Consider the following 18019-nt stretch of genomic DNA (forward strand, 5'->3'; position numbering starts at 1 on the left):
CTCCTTGCCGCGCCATGGTTTTGCACACCGCCTGGGAGCTGGGCAGAAAGGGACACGCCGCAGAACTTGGGCAGCTAAGCCGAGCCCCTTGGGGCGAGCGGTCCCAGCCGGTTCTGGTTCCCTGCTCCCATTTTAAAAGCCAGAGCGAAGTTTGCTTAGCAATGACAAAACTTCCCCCCAGCCCCGCCATCCACGGGGGGCAGGACGACAAGCGAGGCACCCTGACATACAGCGCAGGGGAAACTGCCGCTCTATATGTCGCCTCCTCTTACCCTGCAGCCAGCGGCCGCGCGAGAGGAGAGGCGGATTCGCCTCCTGCCGCCTTTCTAGTGGTGGAACTAATGGTTTCCCTCTTTCATGTCTCCTAACGTTCCCCTGAAGCCCATCATGAGGAGAGCAAGGACAGGGGGCGGGAATCTGCCCGGGGCGTCTGAAACCTAAGCGAAGCCTCCAGGGAATTGGAGTGTCACCTGCCCCATCCCAGGTGCTCTGCAGCGAGGCGGCTCCACGAGGGATGGGAGAGTCAAGTCACACGGCAAACTGGGGTGGCGCTGGCAGGAGGGCGCCCCCCACATACCACAGGCTGCCCCACAGCTCACCGGGGAGAGCTAAGCGCGCGTGGGGTAGGGAGCGAGGCGCTGTGCTCCAGTGGCTCCGGGGACCGCTGGGCGCCTCCCGGCTTGGGGTTACTTACAGCCTTTCAGTGTTGCGGGGGATGTTCCTCGGGACGCTCCGCAGCGCCAGCCCGTGACAGTCCACGGTGCTGCCGGAACAGGAGCACTGAGCCGGGCAGGGCTGCGGCGCCACCTCGCTCAGGATCACCACCAGCACGAGCCCCAGGGAGAGCCTCCCGAAGCCGCCCATCCTCCTCCGCCGAGGTTGCACCGCCGCCGAGCCCTGGAGCATTGACCCCCAGGCCAGGGAGGAGCGGAAAGCGAGGCAGGCCGCCCCCCAGACGAGACAGGACACAACCGCCCTCCTCCTGCTCCTCAGCAGAGCGAGCACTTGGGCAACTTTCAGGGTATGAGAAGGCAACCCGAGTCCTTCGCGATCCAAGGAGGAACCAAAAATCCCCGGCAAGATAAGAAGGGTGGCACCAATCCGACCCTGGAACCAACTTCGCTGGGGGGCGAGCCGGGGTCTCGTATCCCTTCTGGTGGCAGAGAAGATGCGGGACTTGGCGCACACACTCCCTGCAAATGCGAAGCAAAGCCACCGATTCCGGCTACGGCAGAGCTGGGTGACTCCGCTTCTTTCTCCTCCTTGTCCCTTTTAACGATCCTCCCGGCTAGAAGCCACGGGCTCCGCGTTTGCTTGAAGCTGCATGTTTCCCATAGAGCTGCATTGCGACCAATCGCCCAGCGGCACCACACGCGAGCGATTCAAAGCACTGGGGCAGAGCGGCTCACACACACACGCTTCCCCCACCGACGGGCTGGTTACAGTCTTGCAAGGGGGTGGGGGCTCGCTTTGCAACTGCACACACACACTTCTGCAAGAGGAGCCTCAGTAAATCATACCTCACTCCCGAAGCATTCATCGAACTGCCTCGGGGGGGGGGAGGAGGAGAGAGAAGAGTCAACACAAGATGATGTTGGGTTGTAAGCTCCCAAAGGCAAGTTTCGTAGGAAAGAGCTATTCCCGGAGCCCGACAGTCAGCAGCAGTTTGAGAAGTGATTCGTTGCCCTGCTGCAGAGAGCGCTCATCCACCACCTCCTCGGTGACAGATCACAGCTATCGATGCCCTTGCGATCCTGGGAGCACAGCGAGACAGGCACCGCTAGCGAACGTAGTGTGTGTTCCCTCTTGTCTCCCGGATACAGCAGCTCTGCTGCAGCAGGCACCACCTGATGGGAAAGGTAGGGACGGTGGGGGTCGTATAGGCGAAGGCAGTTCAGCAGCTCCTACGATGGCTGTGTAGAGGGGCTGAGGGAAGAACTTTCCTTTCCCCAGCCTGGAAAGGGAGAATGCCTGGGAAAGGTTTCCGTTCCCCTCCCCGATTCCCGAAGGCGCACCTGAGCAGGGGGATGTCTGTATAAAACAGTCCAGCTGGCTCCAACCCCTGTAGCTCCCGGGAGGCTGGTCTCCTCCTGCACAGAGGGAGAGGAGAATAGGGGGGGAGGGGGTTGGAAAAGAGAGAACACGCAAGCTCCTTCTTTCACACCCCCAAGTCTCTCAGTTTGAACAATAGGATGAGACACATACGCAAGCCTCTTCGCTTCCCCGTTGCAAGGTGTGTGTCACTGCTAGCACTGCAGAAAGTGCTTCCCAGGGCGCCACAAAAACCTGTGCCAGCGCTTCCCAAGCTGCTGCTGCTTGGCTCGGCTCTTTACCAAACAGGAAGCTTCCAGCAGCTTTTGCCACAGATACCAGGACCCTCCGCCTTGCCTCTTCCTCCGCCTTCTCTCCCTGCTGCCGCAAACATCCAAGCACCTCTCCCGTAAACAACACCAAGCTAGAAGTTCCCCACGCTCTGCCGTTTATATATGGGCGGCGGAGCCTCGCCTCCTCCGGCCACGCCCAAAACCGCAAGGGCAGCGTCCATTGGCTGGCCGGCTCCAGACCTTCAAATCGGGGGGGAAGGAGGTGAGTAGAAGAGGAACTGGGGAAACGCAAACAATGAATGAAAGTTCAGCGAGAACTAGAAACCCTAGCCCCTAACAAGCGACCTGCCTTCCCAGTGGGGCTGGCGGCAGCTGCACCGCCTGCCGCTGCTTACTAGGGTGGAAAGAGGGACAGAGTTCCCCTGAAGCTGGGTTAAGACATAAACTACGCACCCTTTCCTGTAGCGATCGCCACCACCACAGATTCCTAGGGAGTGTTTAATATTGGCAAGAGAGCTAGAAAAACAACTGCAAGATCTATGCAGATTCAGCATCTTCACTCCATCTCTCCTTCCTCCTGCCAACGCTCTCACACACTTTAAGTTCTTTTTCAGACCTGAGATTTTTCTCACACACTTTAAACACCTCTGTGCGGAAAAATCTCAAGCGTTTGTGAGGCAGAGACAGATAACGATGGGGCTAGGGGCGGGTTGCATGCCTTGGTGTAGTTAGCCTGAGAAAAGCAAAACAATCTTGCATATTTTTGAAACATCTCAAGCATGCCATTGAGTTTTTCACCATTGGCTAAGGAGAGGGGCTTGGAGAATGATATTCTATTTTCCATATTCTTGCATTATTTAAAAAACCCACATTTTATGCAAATTATACAATAATCTTGTGAACAAATGTTTTCTGAAAATTCAGGGGTGTGACTGTGACACTGTATACCTTTAAATAAGCAAAGCAGAAGCATCATGCTGCTTTATTTATATCTGAGTGACAGATCTAGTTTTGTTTTTTTTTTAAAGGAAAACTAATTTTCTCTTCTGTTCCATTCCAACTGTGTAAAATGCATGCTCAGTGTTTCTCTGGGATATCCTCCTAAAAACATTGCCTATTGCAAGAAAATTCTAGCATTCATAGAAAAATTTACATACACCAGGTTTAAAGTTGTATCTTTACTGGACTGAGTTTATTCTTCCTCCTGAATTCAACACAAAGTGATTTTAAAAAAATCTAACCTCAGAGACCTGAGAAGGTGATTCCCCTTGCACAGAGGACACCACCAGAGAGGCCTAAGTCATCAGCAAGTAGTTTGTAAATGCTCCAGGGAGTCCACAGCTTCTTCCATATGACTGGGTCCAGCTGAGCCTCTTTATCCCTGGAGTCTCTGCAGCACAACCCAGTAAAATGCTCACTGAAACTGAAATCAATGGAATTACTCCCGATTTTTCTGCTGTTATTGTAGAATGTTAACCAAAATGAAACTAATTAAAATCAACTACAGTCCTGGCCAGGACTTAAATTCTCATAGGGTATTTCACTGAGCCCTCCCCACCAACATGCTATGAAAACTCCAGGGGGGGTTGAAAATATTTACCAGAGCTCTGTTCCGGTCAGCTCCAGCTGAATTTAAGCCCCGGTCATGGCTATTTTATCTAGGGAAATTCATCTTATTTTTTCAGTCTGTCTCTTCAAAACGTCCCCAACATACAAGAGTGCATTTCAAGTCATGACTTTATCAGTTGCTTTCAACTTCTGGCACAATATATTAGTTGGAGTACTTTATACAACTAAATGAAGCTACTCCATATTTAAACTGGTGTAAGCAGAATTCAACCCATTGACTATAATGGGAATTGAGATCATAGAGTGACTCATAGGATCAGGCCCTATGTAAAATATTTTAATTTGTTAGCCACATTCTGATCATGTTTTAAGGGATGATTAGCTTCTTTTTTAAAAAAAATGTTTGTTCTCTAATTTGCAATGTAAGTTACCCATAAATAAACAGTAAGAAAGAAATAAAAATACAATTACATATGCTATGCAGTTTTAATGCCGCTATCAAACACTCCCTTTCTGTCTAGGGAAGAAAAAAATCAGAAGATGTGTTAACCATCTGGTACTATTCATTATTTGATATTTACGTGCCAACAGTGCGCTTGGTGTTGTATAAGACGCTAAGGGGAAACTACTTACTTGTAGGTATGCTTCTCTGAAGATGAAACTCCAACAGGATTCTCGTCCATGGGTCTTAACTCCTGTGTAAGACTGGCAGAACTCTCCAAGAGCCTCGCCTCTTACTGAATGTAGTGTAGTACCCTCTGTGGAATATGTATTCTGCTTTCCAATTACTCCATTCAGATGCTTCAGGTGCATAAAAGGTGAAGTTCCAAGATGCTAAGACACTTCCAAGTGATTATGAATGAAAATATGCCTCACAGGAGGAAAACAACTAAAAAACAGCAAGACAGATTAAAAAGGTAACCCCAAATCCTCACAGGGATGTTTGAGAGAGTGAGAATCTTGTTGGAATGATATCTTTAGCCAAATTCTAGTTACAGCAGTAAAAAGTAAGGCATTTGCCTTTCTCTAAAGAAACCACCTAACATGGTTCTGGCTTGTGCAGAATATAAAGCCAAAGGGGATATACATGTAGGTAAGACTATAGCTATCAACAAGAAAAGATCGATGCTAATAATAAGAACTGGAACAATCAGAAATAGAGCTGGAGTATTGTAACAATAACAGTTGAATACACTACAAGAAAGCACTGAAGCACCAAAGGAAGGGCCGCATAACTCAAAACACTCTTACGTTATTGTGAGTCTATATGACTTGTAAGCATTTTGTAGAATCCACCACACAACTGTGTCTCAGACATTGTTAGTTAAACAGAACTGAGACTTTATCAGAGACAGATACAGAAGTAACCAGGTACTCACAGCCTCTATCCCAGCACAGACCAACTGCCTCAATCTCAGTACTATTTGTCACCACCATCCCCTAGAATGATGGCCTGAGAAGTTATTACTTTCTACAGTTTTTTTTTTTAAGATGTTTGTGATGTCAAGAGACAGCTAGGATTTTCTTGCCATTACTAAGAATGGCTACTTTCTCCCATTGTTCCAAAAAAGGCTGAAGCCAAAGGCTCACCTCAGCCAGAATGACTATTTCCATACAGCCTTTTCAGGTGGAAGAGAAGCTGATTCTCATAACAATGGCCAAGGCCCTTCGTAGTTTTCAATGAGTCTAACACCAGACTGTCCTCCGTTAAGATGGCCCTCACCATTCATCATATCAGAACCAGGCATAAGCAGTGTTGCCAATTCTCATTACTCTATCATAAATCTTGTGATACTGTTTTTTAAAGGCCCATCTCATGAAACTGAGTATCTTAGCTTTCATTCAAAAGTAAGTTTCTATCTCCTATGGTTGCATAGAAAATCCTGAAAATAGAAACCAAGTAGACTCTAAATGCAAGAAGTAAAAAAGAACACCACATTTTTTAAATTCTCATGGTTCTTGTGGGAGGAGGGGGGTCTATCATGATTTTTGAATAGTTGAGATTGGCTAAGACACTGTAGGGAAAAAGGAGGATTTAGATGGGAATGAGAAGGAGAATGTTGTGGCAAGAAAATGTTGGTGCCAGTGAAAATGGGAGGACCTGGCTGGCAGCGAGAGTTCCATCAGAACTTTGTAAAAGTCTAACTGTCTCCACAAAAGGTTTCAATTTGGATAAATCATCAAATTCCAATCCCCTCCCCCAAAAAAATGTTTTGGCAGAATTTTTCCAACCAGCTCTAGACTGGAGGCTAGAAGAGCAAGGAAGGAGATGGGGCATGATTCCAATCAGGAGAGAATGAGAGACTAAGGAGCAGGACAGTGATAGAAAGGCAGCCTTTGGTGTAGAGAAGCTAAGAAAGGCTAAGTGTCCCACTCAAGGTAGTCTCAAAAGGAAGAGGAAAGAAAGAGAAGTCTTACATTTTTTGTAGTCACCAAGAAGTTGAACACACAGACCTTTGGTCCTCCCCAAGTTCAGTTCTCAGTTTTGCCCTTGTATCAGGGGTATCTGAAGTTTTCTGAGCTCTGGCCTTTGGCCCTATCACCCAAAGCAGCAGCCTGTCAAAGTCTAAGCCACCCCCGTACCATTTCTTATTTCTTCATGTATGTGCCTGTCAGGTCTTGTCCTCAGGCTCTTTCTAAGCAGCCCTTTGCTAAGCCCCACCCACCTCATTACCCAGCTCCATCTTCACAGTAATAACCAAGAATTACTCAAAAGTCATCTCAGTGAACTATTATCTATTCCCAAGTCTGCCCTTGGCTTCCTCTCTATAGAGCTCTATAGAACACAGCTAGTCTTTCCACAGGCTCTGGTACTAGAGAGCCTTCCCTTTGCCACTTTCCTACCATGAAAAAATTAACTCTCCCCAAGTTCTACCTCATCCCCACCTCTCCTCTGTAGATATAGGCTGTCCTTTTTATAGTCATGACTCCTCCTCTCACCAGTGGCCAACAATGATGTGACTCCCTCTATGGACTAAAGCTCTGCGGACCAGGCTGAGTCCTTAAAGGGCTAGCATTCCTATTATAGGGACCAAGTGATATTTAGCATGGTGAACTTCTCTAGTGAAGTTAAGGTTTTAGGCAGGGCCGGCTCCAGCATTTCTGCCGCCCGAAGCAAAAAAAAAAAAAAAAAAGCCGCGATCGGCGGCAGCAGTTCAGCGGCAGGTCCTTCGCTCCTAGAGGGAGTGAGGGACCTGCCGCCCCCGAATTGCCGCAGGTGCCACACCTCTCCCTTGGCCGCCCCAAGCACCTGCTTGTTAAGCTGGTGCCTGGAGCCGGGCCTGGTTTTAGGGTTGAAAATACTGAAATCATTATTGAACCAGCTGGAAGGAAGGGAAGGCTACACACTTGTTAAGAGTTGGAAGGACAGAGATGTGCAAATCACGGGCCTCTCTGCTGGCCAGTCAAGAGAGAACTGACTGGAATGTTAAGAGTAACATTTATACCAGACATGGGGTGGTGAATGAAATCCACTAGCCACTAGACTCTCACGCCACACTTCTACTATTTCTGATAAGGGTCAACACTGTGTGAACTAAGCAGTGTGGCAATTCCATTGGTCTCATGCTGAGGAGAAAAGAATCAGAAGAAGAATTCTGCTAGATACTATTTTTAGAGAATAAAAATAGAATTAGGCCTTTAGTGTCTGCAAAGTAATTGACACAGTAAAATGTTAGGCTGCATAACAACATTTTTCTCCCCCAGTGAATGTGGTGATTGTGTGTCATGGTGAAGATGCATTTGTCTTGCTGGATGGACTTCTAAGGTTGGAAACACTCCCCCTCTGCCAGAGACATCCCGTACCTGCTGAAAGTTGGGGGGCAGAGTGAGGGCAGAGGCTTCAGCAAACATTACTGAGCACGCTCAGTCCAAGCCAAGCAGCAAATCTGGGGGTGGGGAGTGTGACACCGCATGCCCCCCACGCATTGCCTCTGCTGCCCACCCAAGGCAGGCACTAACAAACCAAAATAGGATCTATGCACTGGAATATAATTTTAAAAGAAAGCTGGGCTGTTGAAGCTGCCATCCTAATATTATTTTAACTGAATGGGGTCAGAGGCGGGGCAGGCTCACAAAAATCCTCCCCCACAACCCTTAGCCTGTGAAAAGTCATCATGAACCACAGTTGCATTTTCTTGCAGAGTGGAGAGGTGATAGACTGAGGAATTCATTATTCATTTGTTCTCCCGTAAGAACAAAAATGCTTTCTCACCACTATTGTAAGAGTAGCCAACAAGTGATATCGTTGCTTACCAATGAAAGCACCAGGCAATTTTATATACTGCAACAAACATTTCATAGTAATATAATAATATAATATATAAAGTATCACCCAGAGAATCTAGTCAGGATCATGGTAGGTGCAGTATAAACACATGAAGACATGGTCCCTACCCCATAAAACGTATAACCTAAGTGGACCCATGACATTTGAAGGCTAGGGGTGGGGGAGGAGGGAGGTAGAAATAATCAAATATATATGTATATAGAGAGAGACATTTCTTTCTTTAAAAAATATTATAAGAAAAGTATATGTCAGATATTTCCCTTTGCCCTTCAATCTTGCTACAGTTAATTGGCTAATTCCATAAAGGCATTAAAGCAAAGGTGGCTCCTGAGGAGGGATCTGACCAATTTGAGAAGAGTATGCCATGTGTAGGGGGGTCCACTTGGAAGAAGACCCTAAGATGTTTGCATGAGAACCTGACAAATAGGAGGATGAGGCTGACATCAGTGATGGAACAGAGAAGGTGTTGGGACAATGTGATAAGGGCAGAAGTGGAAAAGAAAGGCGAGGAAAAAATGGACAGGGTGAGGAGAAGCTGGAACTTGAGGCTGTGAAATGAGGTGTCAATGTGTTCTGTCACTGCTGAATAAGGATGAAAGAGTGTCTCCCCCTTTTAATGCACCATTACACAAGGGAGCATAGAGATATCTGTGACCTAGTGGAAACTATTGCTAAGTTACAGAGTATTTTTGAAAAATTAAATGAGTTATGTTTTAATGGCTTAGTTTCCAATCCTGCAAACAGTTGCTACCAGGCATAGTGCTTACTATATCGAACACTGCCATTGGGCTCAATCCTGGGCCACACTAAATCCACTTTGAGCTCTGGCTGCCCAAAGGGGACTTAAAAGTGTCCTAAATAGGCAACTAAGGACTCCAGCATAGTCTGGTTTAGGAGGCATGACAGGAAATGGTATAAGAGCACCTCAGGGGGGCATTATAAATTAGCATAATTTGGACCAGGCTTCCTTAAATTATACTAGGGGCTGGACCAATCTCTGGCTTGCCCCAGGATCAGAGTTTGAGGGACAGAAAGGTGGCATAAAGCCACTTTGGCCTCCTTTGAAGTGGGCCAAGCACTGCTCCAGTGCACTGGAAGACTGAGCCCATTAACTTCTGTGGGACGACTCCTGATAGGAAGCGCTACAATTGGTAATAAATATTTCCATGATTGTGTCCTTAATCCAAATTGAAGGAACCAGGGTGGGCCTAATATGGTCACGGGGACACTATCAAGTAGGTAAAGCCACAAAATTCATCCAACTAAAAGTAATAGATTTTTGTGGGGACATCTTCTAGATTCTCAGTGTTTTGTCTTAATGAATCCACCACTTAAGACATTTAAACAATTCGTTAGACTATATTTTTTTACAAGCAGAAAATAAATATCTTGAACTCCTCCTACTGATTTTGCAGCAACAATCTGGCAATTACTATTCAAACAAGGGAGAGTAATGAAAAACTAAAACAATGTTTTAAATGGTTTGGGCTGCACCTTGTGAAGCAGAGAGTTAGGCACAAAACATGCAAAATTCTGTTCTTTTTTTTAGACTCAATGATTGTCACACTGGTTTTACACCAATATAATTCCATTGATTTAAGTGGCATCACTCCTGATTTGCACTGGTGTAAAAAAGTGGAGATTCAGTTCATATACAACCCTGTAAATGAATTCTAACTGAAATTTATTTCATTACGGGACATGCTTATAGCATTTATATTGTGTGCCTTGCTCCTTCTTGTCTTAACTAGCCACCCATACACTCCCTCTAAGCTCTGGTTTGCGTCTGATGCTAGAAATTAACTCTTTTATTCTCTGACTAACAGCATGGTGTCCCCACTGGACAAACAGGCGACAGGATGTCTAATGCAGTTTTCATAGCCACTCTAGCAGCTAATCAGAAACATTTATTGCTAATAGCTTTTTAATTTTTTTAATTATATTTATTTATTTTATTCCAAACATCATTGTTGACCCAGGAGACTGAACTCCTGAGGTGATGCAGAGGTCGTTGCTCAACAGTAAACTGCTTGAATTATCATGCCCATTAACAAAGGAAGCTAAAAATAAATGTTTGGGAGAATTTCAAAAATAGATGAATGTCAAAGAAATAGTACTACAAACACCTTTGATCAATTGTTTTTCTGTAGTATGATTAATTTAATGACTTGTTATAGTTTTTAATCTGAACATATTGTACAGACTTTTTATGTTTAATTATTTTACTCATTTATCTGCTTTACATGCTAAAAGTACAAGCCATTGTTTGTAGCCATTAAAATAACCCTCTTTTCTCCAGTGCTCTGGTCAACCTATTTTTTCTTTATTTTCTTACAATGCAGCCATCCAACATATATGTCCCTAAGTACATAAAGATGAAAAACATACATACATCACTTAGAGCATGATCCTGCAGCTCTTAAGGTCATTGGGACTACTCCTTGAAGTCTACTCACATAAGTAACTGCTGCAGGTTTGGGGCCCTTATTGACAAGCATCATCTAAATAAACTGCAATCCGCAAAATATGGTTGCATCCCCATGATCACCCCTGCAAAAGCACACGTGAATGAGCCATACAAAATATCCTGAAGGTTAACAAACCTGACTCACTGTTTGTTTACAGATGAGTTTTTCCCAGTGCATAGAATAAAGTACTTCCACAGTTGACCATTATTTGACTTCTATTTGCCTGATGCAGAGACAAGTGGAGTGACACGAAGGTCCTCCATACTCATTCATATTTTGCTCCACCTTCTTTGAAACAAGACGATTCATTTCAATTTTTAGCCAAACTTACACAAGGCCAAACTTACACAAGGCCACAGTAATGGACTCTGGAAAGAAAGCCAAATGAATATATAGAATCTACAGTTAGGCCCTTCTTTGGTTCCTTAGTGTCTGTTACCCCCTGACCAATTCAGACAGCTAAGGAGTGTTCTCTAAATATTATGGAACATGCATATTTTTTGCTGAGATTGAGAGAGAATTGGTACACCAATCACAAAACAGTTTTAAACTTCAGTGGTGGTTCAAACCTGCATTCTGGAGACAAATGTTGTGGCTCCTTTGCCGATTGATAATGGAGGTAAAGTGAGTGATGCATTGGATGAAGAGATAACAGTCTAATTAGGAAATGCCATTTTATCATCAGATTCAGTTATGATGGAGAAGTCTAGGAGATCAATGGAACTAAAAAGCATCCAAAATTTCAGACACAAAGGATTTTAAGTATAGACAATCTTGTAATGGTAGGGTCTTTCACAAAATACTGGGCTTCCAAAATTACCCAGGGAAAAACTCTCCATGGAATTAAAATATTAAATGTTTTCAGAAGTCTGTTGCTTGAACTGCATGAAGAACGTCTGTGAGCTTAAACTGGTACTTACATTGGGATGTGGTGGATCCTCCATGACTTGCAATCTTTAAGACAAGACTAGATAGCTTTCTAAAAGATATGCTGTACTCAAACAGAAGTTATGAGTTTAATGCAGAAATTACTAGGTGAGAGTCTATGGCCTGTGTTATGCAGGAGGTTAGACCTGATGGTCGTAATAGTCCCTTCTAGCCTTAAAATCTATGAATCTACTGTATGCTAAACTTAAAAGTGTTTGATGACCCTAACTTTGACAAATGTCCTAGTAAATTATTTATAAGTGAATATGTTATTCCCTTGTGAGTGATAACGCTCTTAAACTGCAAGAGATGGGTAAGGTCCATTGTATGGCCCCGTGGATGATGTCTGATACAATGAGTTCATTAATTTTTGTCATTGTAATATTGAAAACAGCAACTGTCAGACTTTCAACATTCATTAGCAGCTGAGTGGTCACTGGGGGTTAAAACTTTTGATAGAACAAGTTCTGTGGTTTTACTTGTAAATGCAGACACTTCATCATCCTCTAATAAATACTGAGTATAAGATATAGGACATTTTATTCTGGGTAACCAAATGAAACATTCTCTTTTGCACAAAAAAGTCAAGAAAAAATGTAAAATACTATAAAATTTATTAGACCGTCTTATTGCCTGCTGTCTCTTTTCCTAAAGTGTTCCCTGCCCTCTCCTCTAAAGAGTCAATGCTCCAATCATTTGTTTCTTCAGGCATTCATCATATTTATAAAGGTTAGCTCAATTTATTAGGGAACATAAACCATGTCATGTGACTTAGGTGATCAATCACAATGTTCAAATAGTGGATTCTGATGATGCAACATAAGTCTATTCACTCTAACAACAACTCAATACTCCAAATATGTTTGCAAAATCTATTTATTGAACAATTGTGCATAATAAACAAATTCATAAAATATCATGAACAGATAAAGGGGCCAGGTCCAACATGTACTTTTTTTTTTCTTTTTTTTTTCAGATAGTCACTATATTTGTCACTTATTTGAGCCAAACATTCCAACTGAGATTGTCCTCAGTGATTCTAACACTTCTTGGAGAGATCTTTTTCTGTCTTGTATAGACATTATTTTATGCAATATACAAGTTTTAAAATGTTCTCAATTTGTCACTACATTAGCTTTGAACTGGTTAGTGTTTGTTAAGCTCCAGGTTTAAAGTTCAGAGTTCTACTACTTTTCTTTATTCACTTTGTTAGAGGTTGGCTGGACATATGTCTGTAACCCCTTTGCTGGTGTTTATGGCAGATAAAAGGGCCAGGTTCAGACATCTAAAGGTTCCTACTAAATATATAAATGACATTGGCTTGAGGCCCCCCCCCCCAGAAACCTGGGAAAACTAAATACCTTCCCCCCGCAAAGGGTGCCCTTGGTAGACAACACTACCCCATGCACAAGCACATTTGGTGCAGTTCAACAGTCCTGTAGTTTCACAACAGAGATTATAAAGTTTTATCACTCCCAAACTTAAAACAACTGAAATTTTTCCTAAATGTCTAAAACTGTCATATAACAGAAATGTAAGTGAGGCCTGCCCCATTCAGTTGTTGCCCCTTGCTCATTAGCAGATGCTGGCAGCAGTTGCAGATTAGCCACTGGGCCCACGGGCCCCCGCCAACTGGGGGTCCCCCAGGTTCCCCCTGGCAGGGTGGGGGAAGCCCCCATTCCCCCCAACCCTGTCTCCAGCAGAAGCCGTGGGATGGGGGATACCCCCACAGCACCCCCTCCCAACCCCATCCCCAGCAGAAGCCATGGGACAGGGGATACCCCCACAGTGACCCCCCCCGACCCTGTCCCTCACAGAAGCTGTGGGATTGGGGAAGCCCCCGCCCCAGCGGCCCCCAACCCCTGCAGAAGCTGCGGGACGGGGCTGGAGAAGCCCCAACTCCCCGACCCTCGTCCCCTGCAGAAGCGCGCACCTGGACCTCTGCTGCAGCACTAGGACTGGAGGTAGGGTGACCAGACAGCAAATGTGAAAAATCGGGATGGGGGTGGGGGGTAATAGGAGCCTATATAAGAAAAAGACCCAAAAATCGGGACTGTCCCTATAAAATCGAGAAATCTGGTCAGCCTAACTGGAGGAACTACAGACCGGGGGCCATGGTGTGGGGACAGAGCTTCTCTGGTCTTGGGGCCGCAGTGGGGGGGGGGCGGGCAGAAAGGAGCAAATGGGTCGCAGTGTGGGTGGAATGGGGGGGGGGAACTGCAGATGGAACGGGGAGAAGTCCCAGGGAAGGGGCTGTGGGCAGGGCTGCAGATGGAAGGGGCGGAATGGGGCAGGATGGGGCCCCCCACATGCACTGGCCTAGGGCCCCTGGAAACTTTAATCTTCCTCTGGCTAGCAGAGAGCTCCTTTCCCTGTGATACTCTTCTCGCTGATCACCAACAGGTGTCAATCCAAGCTACCTACTCTTGAGAACAGTGTTTTTCAAAGTTTGGGTCGTGACCCAGTACTGGGTTGCGGCATGTAAGGCACTGGGTCACCTTGCTCAGCACCCATGTCCCCTCGTGGCTCTGGTCAGCACCGCCGACTGGGACATTAAAAGTCCCGTTGGTAGTGCTGCCTAGCTAAGGCAGGCTAGTGCCTACCTGTTCTGACACTCTGCTGTGCCCCCGAAGCAGCCAGCAGCGGGTCCAGCTTCTAGGCTTCTAGGCAAGGGGGCCCCGGAGCTCTGCGTGCTGCCCCCCACCCCAAGCACCAGCTCTGGACTCCCACTGGCCGGTTCCTGGCCAATGGGAGCTGGGGGCGGGGCGGTGCCTGCAGGTGAGATCCATGCGGAGCCGCTTACGTGCCTCCGCCTAGGGACCTGCTGCTGGCTACTTCCAGGGCGCAGCGCGGTCCGCAGTGCAAGGACAGGCGGGAAGCCTGTCTCTGCACCCCGGCTGTGCCGCTGACTGGGAGCCGCTAGAAGTACGCCCATGCCCCAACCCCACACCCAACCCCCTGCCCCAGCCCTGAGCCCCCCCAAACCCAGAGCCCCTTCCTGCACCCCAAACCCCTCACCCCACCCCCAGCCCAGAGCCTGCACCCCCAGCCCAGAGCCCTGACCCCCTCTTACCCCAACCCCCTGCCCAAGCCCTGAGCCACTACCCAAACCCTGAACCCCTCATTCCCATCCCCACCCTGCAGCCCTCCCCTCAACCCTCTGCCTCAGCCTCTCCCAAACCCCAAACCCCTCATCCCCAGCTCCGTTAGGTTGCGGGCAGCAACAATTTTCTTCAACTGGGTCGCTAAAAAAAAAAGTTAGAAAACCACTGCTCTAGAGCTCCAAGCCACAGGAGTTACACATTTATATTTTCTTCCTTGTTGAAAGCTTACATAGCTCTGTTCAAATGTACAGCCACTATAAGACTACTCAGCCAGCAAATGGTCCTCTAATCTACTCAGGGGCAGATTAAGATTTATTGGGGCCCTGTGCACAAAGAACTTTGGGGCCCCCCACACCCTATTCACCATGGAGCCACACTCCTTGCTCCTCCTCCCCTCCCTGAGGTCCCACCCCCAGGCCAGGCCAGAAGCCGGAACCTGTCCGTGGTAAGAGCCATGGGGAGCCTGGACTGCTGTGGGGAACCCTGGACCCTCCACCTGCCCTGCATGGCGTGTCCCAGGGAGCGGAGACACATCCTGGTGGCTGCTCTTGCCCCTCATGCCAGGGCAGATGGATGGTCCAGGGAACCCCAGAGTGGCCAAAGGCTCCCTAGGAGACTGTTACGATGGCCCAGCATCAGCTTCTGGCCTTGCCAGAAGGTGGGGCCCCAGGGGAAGAGAAGGAGCAGGGGGAGGGGCCTCAGGGGAGGAGAAGAAGAAAGGGACAGGGCCACAGTTCTGGAGAAGGTGCTCCTACGGGGCCCCCAGATTGTACAGGCTCCCTGGGCATGGGCCCCATGGGCCCATGTGTTAATCCACCACTGAATCCACTGGGGGCAAGAGCAATAAATATTCCCCTGCTTGACAGGACTGGACCCAGACACCTCCAACTGACAGGCTCCTTAACCATCTTGAAGAATCACCCTGCTGCCTCACTCCCCCTTAAGCTCAGGTTTTACACAGCACATTGAGTCAGAAGAAATGAAAAGGAGTGTCTGCTCATCTCACTGGAGAATCAGTTTCCTTACTGGCAGTGAGTTCAGAAATGCAAGATTGGAACTGTTGTCTGTTGAAAAAGCTAAGGAAGGAGGATCTTAGGCTGGGTTCTGTCCTGAGTGTTTCTGCCCCACTCGGAAAAATTTACTGCAGAGGATTCCTGTTCTAATCACTGCACCCCAGTGTTGTAGTTAGGTGGGCAGCCAGTAAACATAGGATATAAATGGCAATACTAGATTTGCTCTGAATACAGTAACTCCTGATGCTTGTTTTCTGAAATTCAGCCAACAGGGGCAGACTTGCTCAGGATACTTTAGGGTTGCTGAAATCTTCCTGGCCATCTGGTACATGGTTCCAGTCTTTGTGTGGAAGTGCACAGTTTGAAAAAAGTGCCTTTTATTTAAACATTCCTGAAATGATTGACAAATACACTTTGGCATGTGTTATTACTTATGTATTTCTGTCCTATTCTATATAAGTTCTTACACCACACAAGAAATTATGGCTTTCTTCAGCTTCACACAATAAGAGTATGGATTAATTTGGTCCTAAAGAGGAAAATATTGATGTATCTTCATCTTGTGCTTATAGTTTAAGTGGATATGTGATAATAATGTATTACCCCAAACAAATCAAGTGGCTCCTGTCCTCAGAGCTTCCTGACAACTTTTGAAAAGCATTAAAAAATAAAAATAAAAAAATCCGATCTCCAGCTACAGAGACATTCTATTTAGTTGTGAAAACTGCCAGGTATTTCAAGGTGGTAAATTCCATCATAAACTAATTTTGATTCATTAGTCATGACCTTTGAGAAATGATGATTACTATGAATATATAGAAGTGTGAACTGTATTTCTCGCAGTCATTACAGAGACTCACTGTTTTCCACAAGAAAATTTTGCTTCTCACTCTCCCATTGTCTCTTTGTACTTTGGCACTGCATTTGTGCTTTATGTTTTCAGAAAACAAAGCAATGGGGAGACCTTATCAAAAATATACTGGAAAGGGTAAGACTCTTGGAAGTGAACTGGAAGTGACCTGCAAATATTTATTTTAAATAAACTAGTGATAAGATTGTATGCTCAATGCTTTTTTTACTCTTGCAGGTTGGAGTACTGAGGACTTCATAGTGGGCCAGACTGGAGTGGTTCAAATGCATCCTGCAGGGTCTGACATTCTGGGATGCAATCCAGGCCTGTGAGGGGTTGTGTCACTCCTGCCCTGCAAAACTTGGTGCTTCAGAATGCTTTGCTGCTGTAGTTCCCACCTGGGCCACTCACAAACAGCCTTCCAGCATGCAGACAGCATCCTGAGTGTCTGTGTATGGCTGCAGCCTGCCAGCCACACATCAGTCACACGCTGACTTCCACCAGCTTTAGTTATCATTTTCAAGGTGATCCCAGCACACTCCCAGTCCTAGATTTCCCCCCAAACCTGACAGTGCAGATATATTAGAAAGTAACAGAGGGTCCTGTTTCAGAGTAGCAGCCGTGTTAGTCTGTATCCGCAAAAATAACAGGAGTACTTGTGGCACCTTAGAGACTAACAAATTTATTAGAGCATAAGCTTTCGTGGGCTACAACCCACTTCTTCGGATGCATCCGAAGAAGTGGGTTGTAGCCCACGAAAGCTTATGCTCTAATAAATTTGTTAGTCTCTAAGGTGCCACAAGTACTCCTGTTATTTTAGAGGGTCCTGTGGCACCTTTAAGACTAACAGAAGTATTGGGAGCATAAGCTTTTGTGGGTAAGAACCTCACTTCTTCAGATGCAAGTCTTGCATCTGAAGAAGTGAGGTTCTTACCCATGAAAGCTTATGCTCCCAATACTTCTGTTAGTCTTAAAGGTGCCACAGGACCCTCTGTTACTTTTTACAGATTCAGACTAACACGGCTACCCCTCTGATACCAGATATATTAGGTTCATTGCCCTTCTAAGGGGATCAATATACAACTTGCTGCGATAAATGAAGTTACCCACACAGTTCAAAGACAACACTAGATTATTTTTAATTAAAGAATAAAACAATACTAGGGGAAATCTCTCTCTGTCTGTATTGCTTCTGGTGGCTTCCCCAAGACCCACTCAAATCAAAAGCTTAGATAGTTTTCAGGGATTGAATTCCTGCCCTCCTTTTGATCCGTGTGTGAGGGTAAGCCAGTGGGTTCACCCATGTAGATCAGATTGCATGTATCAGGGCTATTATTTGAATAAGCGTCACACAACCTCTGTGAGATGAATAAATACTATACCTGTTTTAAGGATGAGTAAACTGAAGTCCATGGGATGAAATCCTGCTTCCATTGAAGTCAGTGGGAGTGCTGCAATTAACTTGAGTGGGCCAGG

General features: G+C 46.1%; 1 protein-coding gene across 1 annotated transcript in view; it reads right to left on the reverse strand.

The window, feature by feature from the left end:
• SLIT2 (slit guidance ligand 2) overlaps nucleotides 1–906 on the reverse strand; it is a 419446-nt gene extending 418540 nt beyond the window's left edge. The window contains exon 1 of the mRNA XM_065405536.1: nucleotides 695–906. Within this exon, the coding sequence (XP_065261608.1) occupies nucleotides 695–906 (212 nt within the window). The remainder of the gene's footprint in view (nucleotides 1–694) is intronic.
• Nucleotides 907–18019: the final 17113 nt, after the last annotated feature.

This window comes from Emys orbicularis, chromosome 5, assembly GCF_028017835.1.
Source record: "Emys orbicularis isolate rEmyOrb1 chromosome 5, rEmyOrb1.hap1, whole genome shotgun sequence".
In the NCBI taxonomy this organism is placed as follows: domain Eukaryota; kingdom Metazoa; phylum Chordata; order Testudines; family Emydidae; genus Emys; species Emys orbicularis.